General features: G+C 41.9%; 3 protein-coding genes across 3 annotated transcripts in view; 2 read left to right on the plus strand and 1 right to left on the minus strand.

Moving 5' to 3' along the window:
- Positions 1 to 14,647, plus strand: part of ABCC3 (ATP binding cassette subfamily C member 3) — a 58,044-nt gene extending 43,397 nt beyond the window's left edge. Inside the window, exons 16-31 of the mRNA XM_035893386.1 lie at positions 637 to 763; positions 1,110 to 1,354; positions 2,121 to 2,256; positions 2,993 to 3,176; positions 4,104 to 4,209; positions 4,902 to 5,055; positions 6,438 to 6,645; positions 7,217 to 7,527; positions 8,245 to 8,444; positions 8,588 to 8,714; positions 9,504 to 9,605; positions 10,670 to 10,816; positions 11,754 to 11,912; positions 12,289 to 12,455; positions 13,628 to 13,822; positions 14,469 to 14,647. Coding sequence (XP_035749279.1) covers positions 637 to 763; positions 1,110 to 1,354; positions 2,121 to 2,256; positions 2,993 to 3,176; positions 4,104 to 4,209; positions 4,902 to 5,055; positions 6,438 to 6,645; positions 7,217 to 7,527; positions 8,245 to 8,444; positions 8,588 to 8,714; positions 9,504 to 9,605; positions 10,670 to 10,816; positions 11,754 to 11,912; positions 12,289 to 12,455; positions 13,628 to 13,822; positions 14,469 to 14,577 — 2,677 coding nt within the window. The 3' untranslated portion in view covers positions 14,578 to 14,647. The remainder of the gene's footprint in view (positions 1 to 636; positions 764 to 1,109; positions 1,355 to 2,120; positions 2,257 to 2,992; positions 3,177 to 4,103; positions 4,210 to 4,901; positions 5,056 to 6,437; positions 6,646 to 7,216; positions 7,528 to 8,244; positions 8,445 to 8,587; positions 8,715 to 9,503; positions 9,606 to 10,669; positions 10,817 to 11,753; positions 11,913 to 12,288; positions 12,456 to 13,627; positions 13,823 to 14,468) is intronic.
- Positions 14,648 to 17,076: 2,429 nt separating this feature from the next.
- ANKRD40 (ankyrin repeat domain 40) lies at positions 17,077 to 22,229 on the minus strand. Its single transcript, XM_009637791.2, has 4 exons — positions 22,056 to 22,229; positions 20,450 to 20,923; positions 19,386 to 19,567; positions 17,077 to 18,104 (listed from the first exon to the last, which is right to left on the minus strand). The coding sequence occupies exons 1-4, from the start codon at positions 22,210 to 22,212 to the stop codon at positions 17,964 to 17,966; spliced, it is 954 nt and encodes a 317-aa protein (XP_009636086.1). The 5' UTR covers positions 22,213 to 22,229; the 3' UTR covers positions 17,077 to 17,963.
- A 1,253-nt stretch (positions 22,230 to 23,482) lies between these two features.
- LUC7L3 (LUC7 like 3 pre-mRNA splicing factor) overlaps positions 23,483 to 25,223 on the plus strand; it is a 23,333-nt gene continuing 21,592 nt past the window's right edge. Inside the window, exon 1 of the mRNA XM_035893387.1 lies at positions 23,483 to 23,509. Within this exon, the coding sequence (XP_035749280.1) occupies positions 23,483 to 23,509 (27 nt within the window). The remainder of the gene's footprint in view (positions 23,510 to 25,223) is intronic.

Genomic DNA, 25,223 nt, shown 5'->3' on the forward strand with positions numbered 1-25,223 from the left:
AAACAGAAGTTTGGCTTGATTTCACTAGCGAAAGACATTTTGATGGCAAAGAGACTGTGTCCATCAGTCATTTCCCTATCAGTTCACCTTCAAAACCAGGACCTAAAGCAGTACCTTTAAGAACATAGTGGGGAAAAAACAGTAAAGGATTTTAGTTGGGAAAGTTTTATTTTTCTTCTGTTGTTGTGAACCCTATTTACTAGCACTGCCAACATGGTACTAAAGCGGTTTGAACATTTTTAGACGGGATGTATTAGCTCACTACTTTCGTACAGTTGATCTTGGTTTTAAAATCAATAACCAAAAGACTTCTGCAAGACTGTCTGCTTTCAGCTGCCTGTTAACCCTGTTTGACTTGCTGATGGACTGATATGAGAGAGCAAAGGTCTTAAAAGGCTTGCTACCAATCCTACTGATGTAACAACAACAGGATAGATTAATGCTGGATTTCCATTTACTCAACAGTTCTGGTTGCAGTTGATTGCACATAAGAAAGGGAGGAGACCAGTGACCAAGCTGTAGTTACTATATCCAGTCAGACTGATTTGCAACTGTGTATTTCAGCCCTGGTTTGAAGACCCATAATGTCTTTAGTAAACTAGTGTTTAATTAATTTCCAGCCTGTTTCCTCCACAGTATAAATATGTTGGTCCCCAGTGGTGCTTTGGTTGCCGTTGTTGGCCATGTTGGCTGTGGGAAATCTTCTCTGGTGTCTGCTCTCCTGGGTGAAATGGAAAAGCTGGAAGGAGAAGTGGCTGTGAAGGTTGGTATGGTTTACGATGCCATTTAACGATGGTATGGAAATGTGCTGCTTATGTCTGCCATTGCTTATAATGTACATCAAGCTGGAGAGGGAATTCTGTTTGCTCCTATGCCAGCTTGTCTGTGTGTTTACTTGGGTTTGCCCACACCTGTTCAGTTGTGTTTTATATGAAATTACTTTCCTGAGTCTATCAACTATACATCAGCCATTAGCACATGTATGTGCATAATGTGAATGTATATCAAACAGGAGCTATCTCTATGTGCTGCAGATCTTAATCAGAATTGTAAGTGTGAATTGCTGCTTGTTACAAGTCAGAGGTTTCCTTTCTCCCTCCTCGTTCTAGGGTTCTGTTGCTTATGTGCCTCAACAAGCCTGGATCCAGAATGCCACGCTGAAAGATAACATTTTGTTTGGCCAAGCTCCTAATGAACAAAAATACCAAAATGTCCTGGAGGCCTGTGCTTTAAAAACTGACCTGGAAGTGCTGCCAGGAGGAGATCAGACTGAGATAGGAGAGAAGGTAATTTTTTTTTTTTTTCCGAGTCAGACCTGCTTGGTAATTCCTGTTCTGTCTAAAGAGAGAGTACTGTAAATTCAGCACTTGATTTGGTTTGATCTTTACAATGGCATACCTGCGACAATCAACACTGAAGCATGCGGGGCAGTTTTGTGGAAGGTGGTTGGACTTAAACTTGTTCCTAACTTTAAGCATGTGTTTGTACCGTGATGCGTAATAGCGCATCTAGCCCTGGAAGATCAGAGCATCCTGCATTTGCTGTCCAATTGTAAAGGTGCATCTGTCCAGAATACTTGAAGTCCTCCCTTTCCCTGAAGGGAACATATGGTGTGCATCAAGTGAAAAAGTGGTATGATCATCCCTTAACACCTCATCTTAATGAGAAACTCTTACATCTGTGATTACCAACAAAGATCTTTTTTCACAGGCCACTAAATGTGAGATGGATATCATGAAGTGGAGGGGATATGTGGATTTGTGCGTAAGATGAGAGATGTGGAAGCTGTTCCAGGTGCTGCAGCCCTGCTTTGAATGTTTGCATTTTACATCCTGGTTGCTGGTCTTCCTTTTTATAGTTCTGCATTTTAACAGCTCCCTTTAGGAGCTTATTAAGCAAGAGGCTTATTCAATCTCCAGATTGCTGGGTGAGTGGAAGTTTGGCAGTGAACAAACAGATTTAGAGGCGTTCTGTTCCTGTCTCTGGCTCAGAGTGAGTTATTCTCTTCAGCGTCTCATGTTTCAATTTAGCATCCGTGAGTTTGACTGGGTGAGTGCCATAAAAAGTCATAGCTGTTGTTGGAACCGAGTTGTGTGATATGTTTTGTTCTCTGCTCTTAGAGTGAGCCTCGCTCGTGCAGTGTACAGCAACTCTGACATCTACCTATTAGATGATCCTCTGTCTGCTGTGGACTCACATGTTGCAAAGCACATCTTTGACAAAGTTATTGGTCCAGATGGGGTACTTAAAGGAAAAGTAAGCTGGCATTTAGATCCTCTTAAAAATGCACGCAAACTCAAAACCACTGATGGGTAACAGCAAAGCTATTTTTCCACCAAGGCTTGAGTGCTGAATCATTCCTGAATTTCTGTGTTTAATTGGCACTGTGGACACCTTTTCCCCACAGCACAGACTCTGTGGTGAGCTGCTATTTAGGCATGCCCAGAAGTGATGTGATCTAGTCAGAACATGTAGAGGCAGAAACCTGGCCTGTCTTCTAAAATTCTTACTATGAGATCTCCAGAAACAAGACATTTGCAGAAACTTGTAAAGGTTGTCAGCTTAGTATTGCTTGTTGTTACTCGGAGGCAGTGCAGGGACGAAGTTGTAACAGCTTACTGATTTTACAGAGGTATTTGGCAGTATGCAACCAAACTGCAATCTCTTTTCTTCCCCTTCTACTCCTGTTATGATCTTCTCAGGCTATCTCAGAGCTCAAAAGGGAAGGGCTGCAAAGAAAAACAGTGTAAGAGGGAATGATAGTTTAGTTGGTTTACTTCCTTCTGTGGTTATATCAGTATGCGGTAGGAAGCATAGTAAATTCGTGTACGTATTTCCAAGCTAAGAAGGACAGTGTATTTCCCTTGGCATTTCACCTTGACATGATAATTCACTCCGTTCCAAAAACGTGGTAGTATTTGCCTTGCTGAGTAGTGGTAGTCCCCACAGTGACAACTGAGATGTGGTTTTTTTTCTTCTTTTCCCTATCCAGACCCGAATTCTGGTGACCCATGGCATCAGCTTCCTGCCTCAGGTAGACCATATAGTTGTCTTGGTAGATGGCAAAATCTCTGAAATGGGATCTTACCAAGACCTTCTGAAACAAAACAAGGCCTTTGCAGAATTCCTGCGAAATTATGCACTCGATGAAGACATTGAAGAGGACGAACCAACAAGTATAGTATTGCTTTTTCTTAAAACATGTCTTTTTCTGTCAGTCAGATTACAGATATTTTCTCTGTATGAAGCGTCCCCTGCTTCTTCATGACAACCTGGCATTTGCCGTTCTGCACTACCATGAAAATTATTGTCTATGGCCAGGTCTATATTATTGATAAAGGTTTTCGCAAATTTCTTCAAAATTTCATGTGGCTTGTCCTAGAAAAAAAGCAATTATTGTGTTAGAAATTATTTTAAAGCTGGGAATTTATTTTACAATTAGCAAGGTCAAACTCGGCAGGAAAATGGAGTAGCCAAGAACAAACTGGGCTTGCTATCAGAGGGGCTATCCAGAACCTGGTAATTTTTTCTCTGTTTGCATGTTGTTGGTTTTTTTCATACAGCAAAGTTCAGACGACATTTTAATCTTGGGTTACTTTTCAGCTTGGTTTGATTCTGATAAAATGATACAAGATTAAAGCATTTTGGTTAATGTTTCCTCTGTGTGACAGTATTCCCACGCTCTTTGATTGCAGCATTGCTTCTCTCCAGACACGGAGAGAGGAACATTCATGACATCTAGCAACAGCAGAGGCTTGCAGTAGTTCCTGATGTGACTCCCTCATCCCAAGAGGATGTCTAGACCATGCCCTATAAGTGAATTTAACTAGAACCAACTGTAACGCTATTGCTTAATATTTCTGATCCACTAAAGGAATGTGATGTAAATGCATTTGGCAGCCAACCTGCCTCACAAAGTCTTTGCAATTTAGTTAGGAGAAGTGATGCACAGAAGGGACATAAGCAAAGCTATGGGGGAGTTCATGCACTATGATTTCCTTGCTATGGTATTGTTTTTCGTGACTCTTGCTTTGTATAGCCACCTATTTCTGTGCTTTCTGCTTTGTTCAGCAGAAAATCTGAGGCGTGATCTTGTCTTGCAGTGCTGGAGGAGGAAGAAGTCCTGCTAGCTGAAGACACCCTCAGCATCCACACAGATCTGGCAGATAACGAACCAGTGACAAATGAGGTCCGCAAACAGTTTCTTAGGTAAACATGAGGTTCATGTGTTTATGGTCTGTGTCTGGGGTGAAACACATCTGAAAGATATTAGTCACATACTGCTTCTCGGTCTGGGCTTCAGTTTCTTTGGTTTTCTCTTATAAAGAAGTTGGTTTAGTGTCCTTTTGAGAATAAATGTGAAAGAACATGCAAAAGAAGATCAAAATTCTATTCCTGCAATCCTCTTTTTAATCCGAACTAAACCAATTTCTTAAAGCAGCTCTCTGGTTCTCAGGTAGCACCACTGTATGCATTTACCCCCACAACACTAAACTGCTACATGTTGCAGGATAAATAAACCCTTTCCATTGCACCTTTGCATTGGGAATCTTGGAAATCTTTAGGAATTTTCATAACCATGCCCATAGATACTGCCCAGCTACTGTTGATGTGAAAACAGAGAAGCTCAGGGGCTCACTTTGAAATGTCTGCCTTGCGATGAAGCCTCTAAAGGCCTCATCCACAGAGCCCAGGCCCTGCCACAGCCTTTGTTAGAAACTGTATTTCTGGCATCACTGAACATTTGGAGGGGTGGTACAAGAACCCATAGCTGTGAGTGAGGCTGGCATGGGAACTCAGCAGAAGAGCTGGGAACAAGTCCAATCTGCTGCAACCCAGTCTTGCCTTAGCACTGCCACAATATGCCCTTTTTCTCCTAATGACTCTCTTGTTTTGACTAGGCAACTTAGTGTAATATCTTCTGAGGGAGGAGAATGTCCCAACAAAATGTCAACGAAACGAAGAGTCTGTGAAAAGAAGCCAGCAGAGCCTCCTCTGCCAAGAAAAAATCCGAACGAGAAACTTATTCAGGCTGAAACCACTGAAACAGGAACGGTATGGTTTGATTTCCCCACTCCCTTTTTCTACTTTTTTTTTCTGCTTGAAAAAATAATCTTTATTTTTATATTTGATCCAGTTCTGTTAAATATGTTGTATAAATTATGACTTCAGGTTTTAGGCATTTAATCTGGTGGCCATTCAAATTTGGGATTTTGGCAGAGCTTTCTGCACCTGGCAAGGGCGATCTGCCACAGTCACCTGATACCACGCAGCACTGCGCTCCGTCAGCCCTGCCTTTGCATTGCAGAGCTTTCAGCACTGTTGGTCTTTAAACTGTTTGGCCGGTGTTGAGTCCAGCTGCAGCGCTGGCTGTTTGATGAACCGCAGCAGTGGGTTATAGGAGCCAGCTGCCAGCTGGCTGCTGCGTGCCAGCAGATCTGTGCTGTCGAAGTGATACCCACCACCCCATCTTCGAGAGCATTTTGGACTTACAGCTACAAAGGAGCTGTACTCTCCTTGGGCAGGGCCAGGGAGTGAAATGGGAACAGGGAAAAAGAGAAGAGAAGGAAAAAAAGAGAAGATGGGAATTTAAAAGTAAGAGAAAGGCACAGAAAGGAGCAGTGGATGGAATAGGAGCAGGGAGGTTTTGTTAAAGAAAGGCCCTTCCCTCTGCTTCAGAGGGCTTAGTGTGTCCTGTTTCGTCTGATGTATGTGGTCCGTGGCACAGACATGTGATTAACTGTTTCTGTGGATTATTTTAGCTTTCAAAGTCCCTAATCAACAACACTCGTTCTCTTAATTATTCCTTCTTATGCTTTTTGGAGACTGAGTTTTGTCCTGAGTGTCTCTTTTTGCTTCTCTGCCTTTTTGCACTACCTTAGAGATAGCATCTTTACTTTTTGCCACAACCATCATCTGTTTATGTTCCTGCTGGGGTGCACTAGCATTGGGTACCTCATTTAAGCTGCTGTAAAACACCCGAATGGAGGCATATTCAGCACTTTTCCTTAAATAGGCCATTTAAAGCAGTTCTGAGCTCGATATGCCTGCCAAATTGCTTCTTTTACCTGAAAAACTTTGCTCCTGTTCTTGTAACCCGTCCTTTGCTGCTATTTGATCAGCCTCTTTTCTTCACACCACCCCCCGCCCCCTGCTCTGGCATAGTCTTAAAAACTAAAACCCCACAAACCCAATAAAATACAGTTCCTTAAAATGGAGGAATAAGTGTATTTCAGAGAAGTTTCTGACTTGTTTTGAAAGCCATCGCTCTGATGTGGAGCTCAGGCAGATGAACTGTTCTCTGTGGCATGTTAGAGTTTGGGCAGTTTTGAACTTAGCAGTTCCACTGTTGAAGAGTTTTTTTTTTTTTCTCTTCTTCTGTCTAAACTCCTGATTGTGTAAGTTGTGCAAACCAGCTTTGGTGTGTGATTTTTCAGGTAAAGCTAACGGTGTTCTGGCAATACATGAAGGCTGTTAGCCCTGTCCTTTCTTTAGTGATATGTTTCCTATATTGCTGTCAAAATGCTGCTGCCATTGGGGCCAATGTGTGGCTCAGTGACTGGACCAACGAGCCGGTGATAAATGGGACTCAGCACAACACAGCCATGCGAATTGGAGTCTACGCTGCCTTGGGCCTCTTGCAAGGTGAGACTAGATAAAATCATGATGTCTTAATGTTTAGTATAGAGGGCTTAAATGGGAAAGCCATAGCACCAGCTGCTGGTGGCCCAAAATTGCCCCCCAAATTCTATCCTAAGCAAGGGAAGTAACATAACCCGGAGCTACAAAGTCTGAGCTCAGCCCAACACTTTTAATTTTATTGTGAAGCCCTTGGAGGGGGATGAACCGGTGACAAGGAAGCTTGAGAGAGGTAGGTTGGGGAGAAACATGAAAACTTAGGTGCAGAAGAGACTGAAGGGTTGGATTGAAGTTGTAGCATTAGAACTTCATGGAGGCTTGTGGAAAGCAGAGGGAAGATGGTTGTGCATCTGTCTTATGCGGACAGCATGGTGAAATTGTACAGGAGGTATTCCTGTGCCTTAGGCAGCAGTGACCACAATGCTGCAGTGCTAATGTGCATGCTAAGAGAAGGGTGGACAGGGAATGCAGTAAAGGAAAAAAAGCTTCTAGCACAACAGAAACTGCTGAGAGTCAAAGGGCTGCGAATCAGGAACATCACGTTCACTGGTTAACATGTCTTCTCTTTGCCTGTTAGGCCTCATAGTACTCATCTGCTCCTTTACCTTGGCCATGGGAGGCATTAATGCAGCCCGGACACTCCACGCTGCTCTGCTGGAGAACAAATTTCACACCCCGCAGTCCTTCTATGACACCACCCCAACCGGCCGAATCATCAACCGCTTTTCGAAGGACATCTACGTGATTGATGAAGTAATCCCGCCGACTATCTTGATGTTCCTCGGAACGTTCTTCACCTCTTTATCGACGATGATTGTAATTATAGCAAGTACTCCACTCTTCGCTGTGGTTATAGTTCCACTTGCAATTCTGTACTTCTTTGTTCAGGTAACTGGAAAAATATCTGACTGCCACTGCAGTGATTCAATTCCATTGATCGTGTTTCTTTTTAGGAAAAAACAACGTGAATTTGGGGGAAAATTGAAACATGTGAAGTAACTACATGTTTCTGTAAACAAAATATTATTTACTTATCTCAGAAAAAGAAATGTCCTGTGAGATGTGCTCATGAAATAAATAGGCGTAACCTTTTTTTGCTTTTGAGTAATAATAAATAAGCCTACTGCTGGAGATAGAGCTGCAGTGCACTTCAGTATATTGAAGTTTGTATATATTTGACATATTGACAAGTTCTTAAGGTGGTGAGGAGTTAAAATGTTGAGAATAGAACACATCAGTTTTATTGACTTCTGAGCCAAAATGAAGCTTATTTTATAGACCATAAATAGAGACCTGGTAATGGAGGTGCAAATTCATGTGTTATTTTCTTGGAAAATGAGGCTCCTAAAAATGGATTCATTTTGTTAGGCTGCATTAGCTAAATTTAAAGGGGCATAGCTAAATTCAACTTGCCGTTACCCAGTATTGAGTTGTGGAATGAAGCAAAGATAACTTTCTTGAAATTTTTAATCATAGAGAATATTTTGGAGGGTTGAAGTGCATCAGTAGCAATCTCCTTGAAATCTTTAACCTAAAAAATTCTTCACTGTTAATTAAAAGAGAAAGTATTTTATGTACCCTTCAATTTTCTCCAAAAACCGGCAGCGATTCTACGTAGCTACCTCCCGCCAGCTGAAGCGCCTGGAGTCTGTGAGCAGATCTCCCATCTACTCACACTTCTCAGAAACAGTATCAGGGGCCAGTGTCATCAGAGCCTACAGAAGAGTGAAGTCTTTTGTAGACATCAGTGATCTGAAGATGGATGAAAATCAGAAGAGTTACTATCCTGGCATAGTATCAAACAGGTAAAAAGGCATATAACTTCTTGTTTCCACTTAGATAACCCTGTGTTTGCCTAACTTCTTGTTTCCACTTAGATAACCCTGTGTTTGCCTAACTGGTCCAAGCAACCATTTCCCACTCTGCTTACATCTACCTTTTTTACCAGGTGGCTGGGCGTTCGAGTTGAATTTGTGGGGAATTGTGTTGTCCTTTTTGCTGCCCTTTTTGCTGTGATTGGTAAAAACAGCCTGAATGCTGGCTTGGTAGGACTTTCAGTATCTTATGCGTTACAGGTATGTATTACAGCTTTCTGCTCGTTGATGGGTTTGCATTTTTGTAGATGGTATGGTTATTGTAGCAATAATTTAAGTGCTTGTTGAGGCTGAAGTTAATAAAGAAATAACAAAAATGAGTTGTAGGACATGTGGAAACAGCAGAGATTTACACTGAATGCTGACAGACCATCAGCAAGCTCACATGCAGTAGGGCTTCAGGGCACTTTGGGAGCATCAAGGTTGTGCTGCACCCCAGTATCCCCAGCATGCAGGAAGCTCAGGAAGCGTCAGGCGCACCCACCAAGAACAGATCATTTGAGCAGCATGGGCGTAGCATGTCCTGCATCACGCCTGCTATGTAGCACATTGGTGTGTCCAGGTAATCACAGGCAGATCAGTAGGATGCGTAAATAGACAAGGTAAACTGTACTCACCCAAGCTGTGGACAGTTTAGCAGATTTAATGGCCTCACTCTTGCCAGAAGCTTTTTAGATACTGTGAGCGCACAGGATTGTTGTTAGCAATTTTCCGGTGAGACCCATGACTAGGGGAATGACCTCCAACCAATATTTTCGAGAGGTCCATCTGTTAAAACACTGTGGGAGGCATATACTTTTTCACATGAGCACCTGGTTGTCAGTAGACTTCTTGTCCCAGTAACTGTATTAGTGTCAATGCAACGGTAATTATTCCATTTGTAATATTAATGTGAATCCATGTCTTAATGGCAGTGTCTGGTTTTGTTGTTACTATTATTAAATCTGTCGTTCCTCTGTGGATGATATTTTGTTCCTTGTCTTCTCCAAGGTGACCTTGTCTCTGAATTGGATGGTCCGAATGACTTCTGAACTTGAAACTAACATTGTGGCTGTTGAAAGAATAAAAGAATATTCAGAAACTGAAACAGAGGTCAGCTACCAAGCATCAAGCATGCTCACCAACAAGCGTGGCAAAATTATAATGCACACATTTACATGGTCTTTCTTTAGACTCTTGAGAGACAGTTCCTGCTCTGAGAGTGTTATCATTTAACCTGAACAAATGTCACGCTCTGAACTGTAATTTATGCTATCACAGCTCCAAATTATTGCTGCTGTTATGCAGCCTGTGCTTAGCATCTCATTTTCTGCTACTGTGAGTGGCTGTAGCACAACAGAGACGAGTTTCACCATCAGAATGTTGCTCCCATTGGGCTTGAAGTGTTGGATGCATAGTCCTACCTGCATGGATGGTGCTGTGATCCTGCTAGTGAGCACAGCTGCAGTACAATTATCAGGCTATGCACCAGTTTTCAATAGTATTTCTATTTAATCAGCTTAATCAGTCCTCGTCTCCCATGAGAGGAGAACATCTCTAGGAACACTGTACTGCCTAAGCCAGGAAAATCATCCAATCATCTACCTTTGTTGCCAGAGACTTTTTTTAAAGGTGACAGGTGGAGCTATGCTGGGAAATCTGCTGCTCTGTGGACGTACTGGGTTTTGTTAGCCATGATGGGAGTTAGTTAGTAACTAATGCAGTTTTTGTTAGTATGTGATGGGAGACTAAGAATTAGGAAATGGAGGATCTGAGGAGAGCTGCAGTGTACGATTCTGGAGATCAAGTATTTAATCTGGATGCTAAAAGGAAGCTAGACGAGATGCCTGATACATGTTACAAGCCAGAGCTTGAGCTGGCGTGGAACAGGCAGCGTTCTACTGAAGTTAATGGAAAAAATGTAAATTTATATCCACTGAGGATTTGGCCCTATGCGCTCAGACTTCTTTTCCTGTAAACTTCACAACAAAGACTACAATGAGTGGATTCTTAGGAACCCATGGGGTTTTCCCCCATTATTATAAATTTATTTGATAATGGAGATTTGATTTATCAGATATATATCTAGTAACCCACAAACGTTATTGTTTGTATCTTAGTTTGAATTATTTTTTCTTGAACCTATATGAGGCATTTCTGACTTCTGTTTTACTTAGGCTCCCTGGGTCATTGAGGGCAAGAGTCCCCCAGAAGACTGGCCATCCAGGGGAGAGCTGGAGTTTGTGAATTACTCAGTGAGGTACAGGAAGGGCCTGGATCTAGTGCTGAAGGGTCTAAACCTCAAAGTGCACGGTGGAGAAAAGGTGAGTTTCAGCTCTATGTCTTCGCTAGAACTTCGCTCTGGGCCTCCAGTGACAGCCATTGAGCAGAGGACAAGAGTTTACAAGCACACTTGCCCCAGTGGTGGAGACCTACTCAAGCTGGCATTGACAGCCAGCAGTGACAACCGTGCTGTTGGTGTGGCAGCACCCTCCAGGCTGGAAGCAGTAGGACCACTTGCATGGGACTTTCTGGACTTTCCAAGTTAGGCTGGCAACAGGCCTAGTACGTAGGAGGAACCAGTACAAGTGACAAAAATTCAATGACAAGAACGCTTTTCTGATGCAGTGCAGATGGGAGAAGGAATTCCAGCTTTTTCTGCTCTCTGGCTTTCCCTGTGAAATTTTTGGCATGGCAGGAAGTGACATTCTTTGCTTCCTTAATCAGGAAATTGTCTTTGTTCCGAGAGATTCATTTCTTCATGCTTCAATAGAAAGTTGAGTTTTGCATGCTGGTGACAAAACAATTAGCATGGGAAAGTCCTCCGCTTAACAGGCTGTTATTAAAAGGGAAGAGAATTATCCTTATACTAAGCAGACAGGATGACAGCCGCCTTCTGGAATGGAGGTAGACGTGCTTACTGTAAAGTCTGAATTGCCCTCTGGAAAGCCTTTATTTCTTGTCCTTGGGTGACTGGACTCCTAAAGTGGGTGCTTCAGCTAATCACCCAAAGTTATGTAGGATGGCTCTAGGCCTATGTATATATTTATATGCAATATCATTCAAATTACGGGAATAGCAATATATGCGTTACAGTGTATGACACGGGTTTCTAGGGAAGGATTCTTATTGAAATTCAAATCTTGTGTAAGACCCTTAGAGGAATCTTGGTGGTTTGTTTGGTTTTTTTTTTTTTTTTTCCTTGGGTTTTGGTTTGGTTTTAACTATATGCTTTGTTGTTAACCGTGCAATTTGTTGTAGATTGGAATTGTTGGCAGAACCGGAGCAGGAAAGTCCTCCATGACGCTCTGTCTCTTTAGGATCTTGGAAGCTGTAAAAGGGGAAATTAAAATTGATGGTGTGAAAATTTCAGAGATTGGTCTCCATGACCTTCGATCGAGGCTAACTATTATTCCTCAGGTACTGTTTCTGTGTGTCACAATAAAGGAAGGATCTTTAACAGCTTAGCAAACCATAAATAATGGTTTATCCACAGAGGAAAATGCTTTGTTACACTCAGAAAATTGTTTCAGAAAACCAAACAATTTATAATTTAAGTGGTCCTGTCCTGCCACCTTATAAGGTGGTGCTGGATGATAAAACAGGATTTAGGATAAACCATCGTTACAGTTGGAACTTGAGTTTTAAGTGTGTCTAACATAATGTATTTTCAGAGTGGATGGGATTGGTGGGTGGCCTACCTGCAATGCAATGGAGACTTCAAAGCAGTAACTCATAATATCTGTACTTAAACCAGCTAAAGCACTTGTCTAATGAAAGTTGGTTTTATATCCAGGATCCTGTTCTCTTTTCTGGAACACTGAGGATGAACCTGGATCCATTTAATAAATACACTGATGAAGAAATATGGAAAGCTCTTGAGTTGTCTCATTTGAAGAGGTTTGTCAGCAGTCAGCCATCCATGTTGGACTATGAATGCTCAGAAGGTGGAGAAAATCTTAGGTAAGGAATGCTTGGACTAGAAACATACACTGCGCTTTCACTCAGCTGTAACAGTGAGACACTCGAGCGCAGGTTTACGCTGTAGTCTGTTGTGTCTGAAATGATTTAGCCACCTATTCCTGTTCCAAGAAAACCACTAAAGCTCAAACATTTGCCTCCTGTTCTGCCTCTGCCACGAATGATCTGATTCTAGTAGTGGAGGCCCCATCCCTGGAAACATTCAAGGCCAGGTTGGACGGGGCTCTGAGCAGCCTGATCTAGTTAGCGGTGTCCCTGCTCCTGCGGGGGGGTTGGACTAGATGACCTCTAGGGGTCCCTTCCAACCCAAAACATTCTATGATTCTATGATTCTTCTTTGCTGCTGGGAAGGATTTCTCCTAAACCAAAATCCAGTCTTACCAGTAAAGAAAGAAGTCTCAGGATGACAGGGTATTCAGAACAGCCAATTCCCTAAACATGGTTTGGTAGGAAGGGAAATGCCATCATAATGTATATAGCTGCTGTGCTGAATAAGAGTCCTCTGCCTAAACCGACACTTTAGCAATGTTTATTTTCCATTCTCATTTGGAAGACCCATGAAGACCTGAATGAGCATGATAAAATGCCATGCTTTGATGTCCTGCATTGGCTTCCAAGGCTGTGGTGTAACCAGATTACATGTGTGATGAACGTTCAGCTCCTTCCTCATCCTGCAGAGTCAGGGGCTGTGTCTGGGGTGCTGTTGTGGCAGGGGAGGAGGTGGGGGCTGCCCAGATACGTTTTTTTGACCGTAGAAAGGACTTACAGCCTCAGATTTTTCTTTTTTCTTTTTCTTCCTTTTTTTTTTTTAAAGTTTGCATATGCTCAGTATTGTTGCAACTGTGTGTGTTTCTGAAAACTCGGGCAGAAGCGCTGCAATCATTAGTTCCCCTGGCTTTTGTCACAGTGAGGGCATTTGGTGGCTCTGTCCAGTACTGTACAAGCGAACACATATGCTGCAGCTACCTGAGTAATGCTGCCATGTGTATTTATGAGCTCTAGGGTGGGCAGACTGGGCTGTTTGCTAAATACCACTTCTTTTTTGTTCGGTAACTTTACCTGATGAGAAATCCGCTCTAGCACAAGAGATTCTGAGGAGTGGAGAGCCAAGGGCAGTGGGGCCCCCTTTTTGAAAGCCCTGTCTCTGCTTGCAGCGTCGGCCAAAGGCAGCTCGTCTGTCTGGCGAGAGCGCTGCTTCGCAAGACAAGAATCTTGATCCTAGACGAAGCGACAGCAGCTATCGATCTCGAGACGGATGATCTTATCCAGGCGACGATTAGGACCCAGTTTGAAGACTGCACGGTGCTGACAATAGCACACAGGCTGAACACAATTATGGATTACACGAGGTAAAAATCTCTTAATGGTGGTGTGGCAGGGGGGCTCACCGGTTTACTGGGCACGTGAAGCAGCGCTTAGAAGGGTCTAGTTTGTCTCTAGATAGCCACGCTGATGCTCTTGTCAGGTAGTGTGTAAGCGACGATGTTTAATCCGTATAATCCTAGAATGGCCAGACCTGACTTTGCCTCTGTTGGCGTAAGAAACAGGTTCTCTATTCACTATCCAGGGCTGCATGGGAGATACTACCCAGTTGCATAAAGGCAATGTCAGCAAGCTTAGAGATCCTCATTAAACGAGCAGCTGCTGGAACTTGTTCACTAACATCATGTCATATTAATTACTTTAAAATATATTACGGTACTTCATGAGCTTTTATTTCCTTGGCTTTCTGGTACTATATTTTCAATTCCAGAACCACCAGTATGACGGTCCCCCCGCTACCCCTGGGAGATAGTGACTGTCCCGTACCTTTTTAAATCAAACAGCAGCTCAGGGCGGATGTTTATCATCTGTTGTGATTCAATGTGTGAAAGTGAGCAAAACAAAGGCAAGGCAAAGATGAGGGCAGTTTGCTTTGTGATAAATAGGGATATCACGTTTCCTGTGAGGAATTCTCTGACCTCTCTCTCTCCCCCCCCATTTTGTTTTGCGCAGGGTTCTTGTCCTAGACAACGGAACCATAGCTGAATTCGATACACCTGCAAGCCTTATAGCATCAAAGGGTATTTTCTACAGTATGGCCAAAGACGCGGGACTAGCGTGAAGAGACGACCCCTTGGGTTTTTGGTTTGGGTTTGGTTTTTTTGTTTTGTTTTGTTTTTTTAACATTACTGACCTGCCACAAAAGTGACTTGTGAATGTACTGTAATTTACAGAACAGTTTTTGTAGTAGACTGAACTTGTGATATGTGAACAAAGTATTTTACAATTCCAAGGACCGGAAAGTGAATTTTATATTTTTAAATATTTTCTATATAAAATATTTCACTATATGCTTTTCTCCCAAAGAATGCCAAAAACTCTGCCAAGAAAATGTTTGTATCACAGGGCAATATGTACTGTATTCAGGCTTACAATTAGTAAATTAAATTAATGGTACAAAATACACCTGTTTTGTGTGTTTTCTGCATAAGGATTCATTGTTTTTGAAGTGGAAAGGCAGTCCCAGTTAAGCAGTGAAAAATAGTGAAATAATGTGTAACCTCCAAGTGGTTCCAACCTGTTCCTTTCCGTATTTCCCCCAGGACAGGGGAGTTGAATTGCTACAGCTTCAAGGCTGTGAGCTATCCCTGCCCAGGGCAACTTCAGCATTATAAAATTCCTCTTCAGCGTAAGAATTACAAGTAACGTGTGTTTAAAACTAAACCTACAGATGGCTTAATATAAATCATTAACAACATGATTTCTGCCAATTTAGTAGACTCCACATAAGCCTGCAGGGACGTGGCTGGCACAGCGGTATTCTAATGTTGCCATCTCTCTCTTTTGCGCGTGAAGTCACCCCGAGGAAGCCTCCACTGAAGCTGAACACGCATGCTGAGCAGATGTGTATATAATTTATCTCTTTCAATACTTAATCACCTGAAATAGTATATGATTTCTTTTGCAGAAATTAATATCTACCTTATTATTGATAGCCAAGCCTCCTCAGATAAATGGAGTACTGCGTTTGAACAAAATTTGCTGCAGGAATCTGATAAAATGTCTTTTGCTTTAGTTGTTAACTTCTTCCACCAAGCCCTCTAGAAACCTACCCGGCAAGAAAAAGTTCCTATGGTTTTCCATAAGTAAAGTTCAGAAAAACTTTGAGAAGACAAAAATAATAATTTATTAATTCTTACAAATAATACTTCTTAAATAGAAACAAGAAGCTGCAGCCAAGCATTCATTTGACAGTAACTTTTCATATAGCGGAGCACAAAGTAATGCATTATTTATCACACACAGTAATGTCATGATTATACGCTGATCAGATTGTTAGGAGGGTTAATAGCATCTTCTACGTATAAACTGCGTAAGGTATAAAAATATTCCTCTGAATGCATAGATAGCGATCAGCACCCGTGCAAGACAATCAGTGTAACAACAAAGTCATCAACCCAACAGCAGAGCTCGTCTCTGGTAGGTCTGGCTGCTTAATCCTGGTACCTTCATGGATTTAGCTGGTGCTTAGACAGCCGACGCCTAAGCCCTGCCTGCTCTGTGTGCCCAGGAGAACACAACAGGCAAAGCGCGATACGAGGAACAACAATTCTGTTCTTCCACTATGCAGAAGTTAATGCACCACCAGCAATTTTGGTATAAGAAAATAGATACTGCCAATGACTCGGGCCACGTTTAACCTCCAGCACTTTTCAGAAGAAGGGGTTTTGTTGTGACACAATGTTCTACTGTTAGCCTTAGGAGGCTGAGCTTCAGCCTAGTTAATTGGCACACGGGGAATTCCTGTGTTTGCATGGGTCTGTGCTTCCAGGTGACCACTGGACATCCGACTACAAGGCAAACTGGGGGAGAGGGCTCCTCCTTATTTACTATTCACTGGATGAGAGAGCGTGGGTAAACTCGGGTACCAGTTCCTATCGGATTAGCCCGGATGGAGGTGACTGCTCTGACTGCAGGGGAAAAACGAACTTCAGTACCCCGGCCACAGCCTCCAAGAGAGGAGAGAAGGCTGTGGTGGGCACCTAAAGCCACCCAGAGCGATAAGAGCTTACGCTGCAGTTCTTTCCCCAGCATTTCCTCCAGTGACTTCAGGTGGCTCCCTGTGCAACGTGCTACTGCTGTAAATCCTGTTTACAGATCCCCAAACAACATACAGCTAACTTGTGCTGTAAATTCTGAGACAGCAAGACCATAAAATACTTTGGTTGCTCTAGTTTCCAAAGAAACTGGGGGGTGTGGGGAGGGAGGGGGAAGACAAAGTGGGAAATTCAGTCCAGTTTGGTACGTTCTGTTTGCCTGTTGCATCTCGTACTTTAGTTCGTTCATCTAATTCATACTGCATATTTTACAGTTAGGCTACCAGAATAAACCCTTCCTCAAATGCAGATGACTGAGTAAATACTAAACTCCTAAAAAATTAGATAAAATCCAGCTCTTAAATACTTTTCAATTTATTTATTCCAGAATTCCGTAGCAAAGTAGTCTAATTCTGAATTTTAAGTCACAGGAGGAACAGGAAAAGTGGTATATTTTTTTTTTTTTTTTTCCAGTAAGCAATGCGAGTAAACACAAGTCAGTGGAGAAAAACAAAATACATTGCATAGGAACATCAAGATTTAGTATCAGCCCAGAAAAACGGTGGGCATTTCACTAGTTTCTTTTTTACACAGGCAACTTTGAAGTTTCAAGACACGATCTTTCTCAGGAATGTAGAGGTAAAAGGAAAATAAAATTACAATTTTTGTGCTTTTAAAAGGGGAAATTAAAGCAGCATTGGAGAAATGTGTTTTCAATACAGTAACAAAAATAGTACTTTAAATTGCACATGCCAATGCTATATATTGACAGACAACAATAAAAGGGCTTTTGGTTGAGAGCATATTTATGATTTGGATAATTACTATCATTTTTTGTTTTCAACCTGAGAAATAGGGAGAAGTGTAAACAGGGATTAAGAAATCACAGGTAATAAGTCACTTGATAGTATTTAAACTAGACATAGTTTTGTGCTTCTTCCACAGATTTAAACCCTTCTGGTTTTTTCCTTCTAAGTAAGATATGACTTAAAATATATGATCTAAAAAGTGAACGTTAATGGTAATGGACTCAGCACAAATATTAAATGGGTTCATGGCAGGTCCTTTAGCTTGAGTACCTCTGCTATTTTATAGCAAACAAATTATTAGAACAGTTTAAGGTAAGCCTTTCCCTGAGAGCTGCTAACTCTACAGTATTTCAAGATTTCTGTAAGGAAACGTGTTGCATTAACAGATAGTTCTACCAATACTTCCTTTGCATTAAGCTACTTTCGTATCAGACTCATTACTCGTAGATTAACTAGAGGCTGTAACTGTGCGCAACATCTTTAGTTTACTTCAAGGTTAATAAAATAGATTTTTTTTCACATCATTAGCCCTTATAGATACTGTATTTCAAATGTAATTTTAAAATGAGAGCTACAAATCTTTTGTTTTATTCTTTAAACAATTAGTATGTCAGTTCTGATGCCTTCTTGTTATAACCACTCCGTTCAGAAAGTGCTGGGACTCTGAAAAGTAAGTTTTTGTCGCTTACTGTTAGAACAATCTCCAGTTCTTGGAAATCCTGTAGCCTTGCAACATCTTTGTCCTTTAAATAAATACAATAAGTTGTTAGGTGATAAATCATCTGTTCAATTTTGCAGAGGTAAGTTAAAATAATAGGCTCATACTAACAAAAGTTATGTATTTATCCATAAATAGGGCGATTCTTTACAGTAAACTGGAAAGCAGACATCCTGTTGCATCTTATATTTATTCTGGGATCCTATTCAGCTCCTCGCTTCAGTCTATTTTTAGAAGGCATGCAATACTGACGGTGAGTGCAAGCGGTTAGTGCGATTACACTTGTAATGATCCACTGTGCTCCACCCCCAGCTCCTCTTTCTTCCCCCCTTGCTAATTCTTTGAAGCTTGTCAATTGATGCTTGCCTCTACCCAAGAAGGTCCTGCAGGCAGCTTCCTCAAGCGGCCACTGACAGCGAGCAGTGGAAGACACGCGCCCGCAGTGCCGGCTCAAGCCCCGGCCCCTCGGCAGCAGCACTCCGCTGCTCAACAGCATTGAACAGAATTAGCGTTGTATCACCTCGAGGAACAGTAAGTGTCCTGCAGTCCTACCCAGAGAGCCTGAAGTAATTAGAGCTGGAAATAAAACCAGTCCTTTTGACAACACCCAACATGGGCAAGTGACAGAATTGCTGATGTCTTCCCCCCCCACACACACTTCTTGACTAACAAAGACTAAGCCACCTTACAGCCAGTGAAGATGCAGCACAGTGAAGTTTATCAACCTAGTGCTAATCAGATTAGCTCCACGGCTGACGCCAACCATGCTCTAGAGGGACTTGAGAGTGAAAGAAAGGTCAGCGGTGAATTGGTAAAACAGGTCAGCAGGTCCGTTTCTGTTTGCTGCACAGGTAAGTGTCACTGCAGTGGAAAGACGGTGACACTCGGGAGACCTGCGCTCAGAATAATTCCAAGCTGCCTGTTTTTCGAAAGGACCACGTACAGTCCTTGCTGAAGCAGCAAACACCAGCTGAGCACTGCAGGCCTGTTAATGCTGATGTGGTCACAGTGGTGCCGTATTGCGCTGAATTTAAGAATGTAGTAGAGAAATCAGATATTAATTGGCCTCAACGCCAAATGTTTATGAAAGGAAATTATCAAGAAACTTGAGAACCTTTCTATTAAAACCCAACAACTGCCGAGTGCTGAAAATTGAAGCAAGGTTTTTGGCAGGGTTTGGGGGGTTTTAGTTTGGGGTTTTTTTGCAACATGGGCCTATGCAGGTGACCAACAAATTACTCCTTTTTAATGGTAACCTAAAAATCTTTTTTATAAGTTACTGCGCTTCAAAATTCAGAGTTCTTACCTTTCTTAACATTGTATTTGGTAATTTTCTGATCTTCTGTACATGCTCTGGGTTAACACCCAGCTCACGGCAACTCACTCGGAGCAGTTCCTTATAGGTCAGTTCTTGTCTGTCCAGTTCAATTTCAATGAAGTCATTTTCTCTGAGATTAGGGTTTTGTATTCTAACTTTAAGCACCAGTTCTATTAGAAATAAAAAGGTACATTAATAGGCAGATGCATAAAGGAATTAGACAAGATACCTCTATACTAACTTCCAAATATTTCTATGTTCTGTTAGCCGTGTTTGTATCATTTGTAACAAACAAACGACTGGAATTGTATGACCACGGTTTTCATTAGATTGGCTTTCATCAACCTATATGAAAAAATCATCACAAATCTAATGCAGTATGTGTATAAACAGGTACGATTCTTTGCATGAATACCCATCTTACTGGATTTAAGCTAACTTAGAAACAGAAGATTATACTGGTTAGCAATTTCCTGAGCAATCCAAGATTGCTTTTATTAGTTTTTAATTCTTTTGGCCATCAGGCACTAGGATTCAAATGACTTCTTTTAACTTCTCCTTGCTAATTCACGGCATCAGAACAGCTTTGATTTGAAGAATTGAATTCTGAACTGAACTGGCAATGGCAGAGTTCCCCCTTTGGGCAGGCAATATTCACCTACAGAAATGGCAGCCCATGCAGCAGCTAACCTCAGGCTCGGGTCGGCAGATTGAGCCCCGTGAGGTTCTCTCTGGAGCTCACTGGCTGCGTCCTCACATTCTTTATTCCAAGCTTGGAGTATGCTATTTAGAGAATTAGATTACCCTGGTGTCTGCATGCTTTTATAGCATTTGAGACAAATAGCAAATGTTTTCATCAATATTTTAATAACAGTTCCAGCAGAAACAGGCTATCTGCCTCTAATTCCCTTCAAATGTTTCCTGATGCTTAAGCTCAGGGACCTGAAAATCTCTGGAAGTGCTGTGAATACAGGTAGCCCTCATGGGTCTGTTTTCACTGTCCAAAATGACAGAAGTTCTAAGACAAAGTGAGAAGAGACTTTTACTGTTACCTTGCATATTAAGTGGAAAAGCTCCTGTGAAGAAAACCGGCTGAAACGCTGGCACAGGCCCCACACAGGAGCCGTTCTCTTGCTGAGGTACGGACTGATTTGATCCAGCTGGCGAAGGGGGGCTTCTGCCCCAAGACACAGAGCCCTGGTAAACCGGACCTTTCTGCAGGAGGGGTTTGGAGCGGCACGGCGCAGCGCACCCTCTGGGCAGTGAGGGTGTGCCTCTGTCACCAGCCGCCGCGGGAGCCGCGCTCCCACGCTGCGATGATGCGCGCGTGCAAGTCTCCCCATCAGGTAAGGAAGAAGAGTCGGTATCTTGCGATTCTAAGTGTGAGATACTCCCGTTCACGGGGGGATCTGGAATGCTGTCACTCATGGTGTTATAAACGTAAGGGAAAGGCGGGTTAGCCAGATAATTAGGGATGATTGGCAGATCTGAATCTTCCTTTAAGTCTGGGAGTTCATCATCTTCCACTGTAAAACAAACAAAACAACATTCTCCAAGACTGATTTAAGGGGAAAAAAAGAAGTATTGCTATTGCACTGTGGGGCTTCTTGGTTTTTCCCTTTTTTCCCCTTTTTTTCTTTTTTTTTTTCCTCTTTTTTTTCCCTCTTTTTTTTTTTTTTTAATGGGGAGGGAGTGGACTGTTAATAGCATCAGAGGATAAATGATGAATCGAGAAGCACTACACCTTTTTTCTACAGTAAACAGAACCGTGCTCAAGTGTTGCAATACAGCAAACAGAAAAGCAGAGTCTGATTCCAGTAATTCTTGTGGTGCTGTTTCCTTCTAAACACGGCAATACTTTTGGCTTTGTTCGGTTTAATCCGTAGCCAGCATGTTCTAACATGGTCTCTGGTGGTATAATGCTATCGTCTTCATAATGTATAAGGCAATGAAAAACAAAGGGTAATATGTTGTTCGATATTAAGGCAGGGGATAAAGGGAAAAGAACATGCAGTACTGGGAGAGCTGAAACATTACCAATTCAACAGCTGGGAGACAATAATGAAAACAAAACCAGACAAGGGAATACAAAAGGGAGGAAAGAGATTGTTAATTGACCACATTTCCAATTACTTATCAACCTCTAGCAGCAAACTCTACTCTGCTCCAACAGTTACAAAACATGGTAAAAATGCTCTACTGATGTCCTTTAATGAGCTGTTTCTCTGGGCTGCTAATTTTCAATTTATTCAAGAGTGCCTAAGCTCCGTAGAACATCAGGAAAATTAGGTGCTGCTCATATAAGGGCTTCAGGCAAATTTGAGAGATTTTCTCCTGTTGCCCTTTGGAAAATAGGAAGCTGCATCTGTCACTGGTTTAATCATGGCAGTTTTCAAAATACAGTCCAATTTTTCAGTATTTAGAAAAAAGTTTGGCTCACTGGATATAGAAGGTGTTGGTAATCCTCTTTTCTTAAACCTTGATTTCTTACTAAGTTAACACTCTAGAAATCAAGTCACGGTTCTTACTAAAACCCAAACGCTGCCTCTTCATATGCAAAATAAGGATCACAGAATCACGGAAGATTGGCACACACGTGCTGTGAACAGCCTTTTACTACAGCCTTTGACGATCATATCGCATAGCCAGTAGGTTTACCTCCCAACATCTTCCTTATCTCTCTCTTTGACGTTAGCTGGGCCGGCCTTTCTCCTTTCTTCGTGAGGATCTCCTTGTCGGCCCCGGCGTGCAGCAGGTAAGCCACCACTGGAGCATGGTTCCGTTTACACGCCCAGTGCAAACAAGTCCTGCACATGGAAGATGTTTGAAATCCTAAATTACAGCGGTTAAATTTCCACTCATTCTTGCTGCCTGTGAGAAGAACAAGACCTAATGCATGTCTAACATAAAAAAGGGTTTAATTGCAATCTTCCTTGGTAATTTACACTGGTTTTGGAGCCTGCAGTGACACCTGCTGATGCAGTTTTCCCTTGCTCTAATGCTCTTGATACCAAGTTACCATAGTAGTATATTTAAAGTTCAAGATCTTTTCAATTTGTCATTTATTAGGCTACTAACTTCTCTGGAAAATAAGTATTAAGAGAAGGCTTATGTATGCCATTTTAATCTTAAAAAAGAGTTAAGTTGTACTTAAAATACTCTGTGTGTGTGTGTGTGTGTGTATGTGTGCTAACAGGGATGCCTCCCTGGGATGCTATTTTTACTCTTTAATTAATGCTGTCAGCACAATGACTTGCACTTTTTGGGAAATAAGTGGTGCTCAAAATACTATAAGCATAGTTTGTAAGCACAGTTCTTTGCCCAGTTGCTATCTGCTGCACCAGCAATTCCCAAGCTTCCTCGGCAGACAACTGGTTTTCTGCAATCTGTAACTGATGCACAGAACTAGTCACTTTTCTCGGTGACTTTAATTATTATTTGCAGTTGCTGACCTAGAGAGACATCGTAAAGAAACATTCTAAAAACTGACGAGCTTGTTCAGTGCTTAGTATGAGGGATTTAGGAGACTTGCACATTGTAACTCGCTGTCCAGTCTTGCCATTCTTCCCTATCCCAGGTTCTGGTGATATTTGGCCTTTCCCTAGCTTTTAACTTTAATTCTCTAGCTCCGGCTGAAGGAAACTCTTCAGAAAAATGAACACACTTAACCCTTCTCCAAGTTGTTGGGTTTTTTTAAATAATTAAATAAAATAAAGTTGAGATAAGTAATAAACTTAGGGGGAAAAGTTTCAATTGAAAGTTTAGCTCCAAAAAGCTTTTCCCCCTTTTTTTTTTTTTTTTTTTTAAGAGACACAGTCATTAGACTGCAAACTCATATTTTGACCAGGAACTCCCAACTTTCTATACAAAATTCTGCTCTTTTAAGTTTTCTTGTGTAGAAGGATGTAAGGGAGAAAAGAGAGAATCTGACCCTTGGAGGGCTACAAATCAGATAAAGCCAAGAGAAGACAAGGTGACTCGCAAGACCTTGTTCATTGTTATATATTTTGACTTAATAAACCTGTCTTACCTGAAACAGAAGGCTCAGTTCTACACTTTCTTCTTACTAAAATTAATGTATCCTGATGGCAGAAAGTATCTCTGAATTGAAGGTAATGAGACTAGTCACTACAGCAGGAGGTTATATAGAATTAGATCTAACTGAAGAGACATGAATCTAAGTGTACGTACTATTTTTCTTCATAGACTATCCTAGGAAGGGTGCTACAAAATCTGTGTTTCAGAGGTGATATCGCTAGCAATATTGTATAATCCTGTGTTTTCCCTCCAAGCTTGGGCTGTGCACTTTAACTAGGAAGTGCCATTTTTAAACAGGATAAAAGAAGTTTGTCAGCAGAAAGTATTCCTGAATTTTTAACACCAAAGATCCCACAGAAATCTGAGACAAGCTCCACGAAACTCAGACCATGTTTGATTAGTTTTTCTGTGCAGTGTTTTCTGGATTTTTCACAAATATCTCCTTGTGAAATGGGTGTGAACAGCCTGTGTGAATTCAGAAGTAGTGCACTGCCAAGCCATAAACCAGTTTGGACCAAAGTGGTGGGGATAAGCGCAGACAGTATGGACGTGTTTGCTTGGAGTGCAAAATCTGCAGGTTTAGTTTGTGGAGGAGGTAGGTAAACCCCAATAGCACTGGCCTCACTGGGGGATCCATCCCGACCATCTTTTGTGGTCTCATGCAGAGATTGAGCCACGGACCTGACACGCATCAAAACGTAAGCACTCAGCACTTCTTAGCATCAGACATACTGAGCAGTTCATTGGAGAAATTTAAATTCTACAAGCAAATTTAAGTAACAGAGAAGATCCATTTCTTGCCATAGTTAAAAATGACCAGGTCGTCATTTTTTAAAATACTTATATTTTATGGCAGATTTCTTTATCAGCACCAGTTTTAGATACAAACTCATTTTGACAACGAGCAGCCATTTATCTTACTAAGATAATTCAATGTGTTATGAATCAGTTATCTTAAATTTTTACAAGTTCTAATTTTAATCACCACACTTTGAACCTCAAGTTGCAAGTGTCCCACACTTCTCAAAATTGCTGATTGAATTTTCTTCTTTGAAAGTCTACCTCCTTTCCTAATTTTATTCTTCCTATTTTTAATTACAACTTTGAGCACAATACAGCACACTAAACACAGGCTGAATTGAACTTGTGGGAATGGTCTCCAAAAATGCCTGAGCATTCCCTCTAACTCCTGCTACAAATAACAGGGTGTGTGTGTGTTCAGGTATAGAGTCCCACTTGTACAAGTGTTTATTACAGTAAAGTCTCGGTTTCGGTGTCGTCAGGTGGTATCCGAATGAGATGTCAAAATCAAAGCGTTTATATGTATCACTGAAACAGCCTGCACTTTCCCTGCTTGAAAGGGAAAGTCATTTTCAAACCTGATTTAGGAGTTAATAAAAAATATTTCTGGTTAGATGTGAGCAGGGGTTGGCAAGCCGAGGTTTGCGTTTTGACTGCCCTGTGCTGTCTCAGGCAGCCGGTGTGCCCTTCCAAAAAGAAAAGACCCAAAAGCAATATAAAGTTACACCATAGTGACCTGGAGAAGCAGCAACCACCCCGAGATCCAAGCAGGAGGTGGGATGGCGACGCATGTTTCTAACAGCGGTTATCGGCTGCAACACCATTTTTTCCTCTTCGGCACAGAGAGGAGCATGTGGCAGCGAATCGACCTTTTAATTTCAGTCTAAATTCAAAGGGATTTGCATCCCACGGGCAGGAGCGAACCCACGGCAGCGTTAGCTCGGGAAAGCCTGCGGAGCAACCCCTGTCACGGCAGCGGGGCCGGCG

Source organism: Egretta garzetta, unplaced genomic scaffold, assembly GCF_000687185.1.
Source record: "Egretta garzetta isolate BGI_Z169 unplaced genomic scaffold, ASM68718v1 scaffold34, whole genome shotgun sequence".
Classification (NCBI taxonomy): domain Eukaryota; kingdom Metazoa; phylum Chordata; class Aves; order Pelecaniformes; family Ardeidae; genus Egretta; species Egretta garzetta.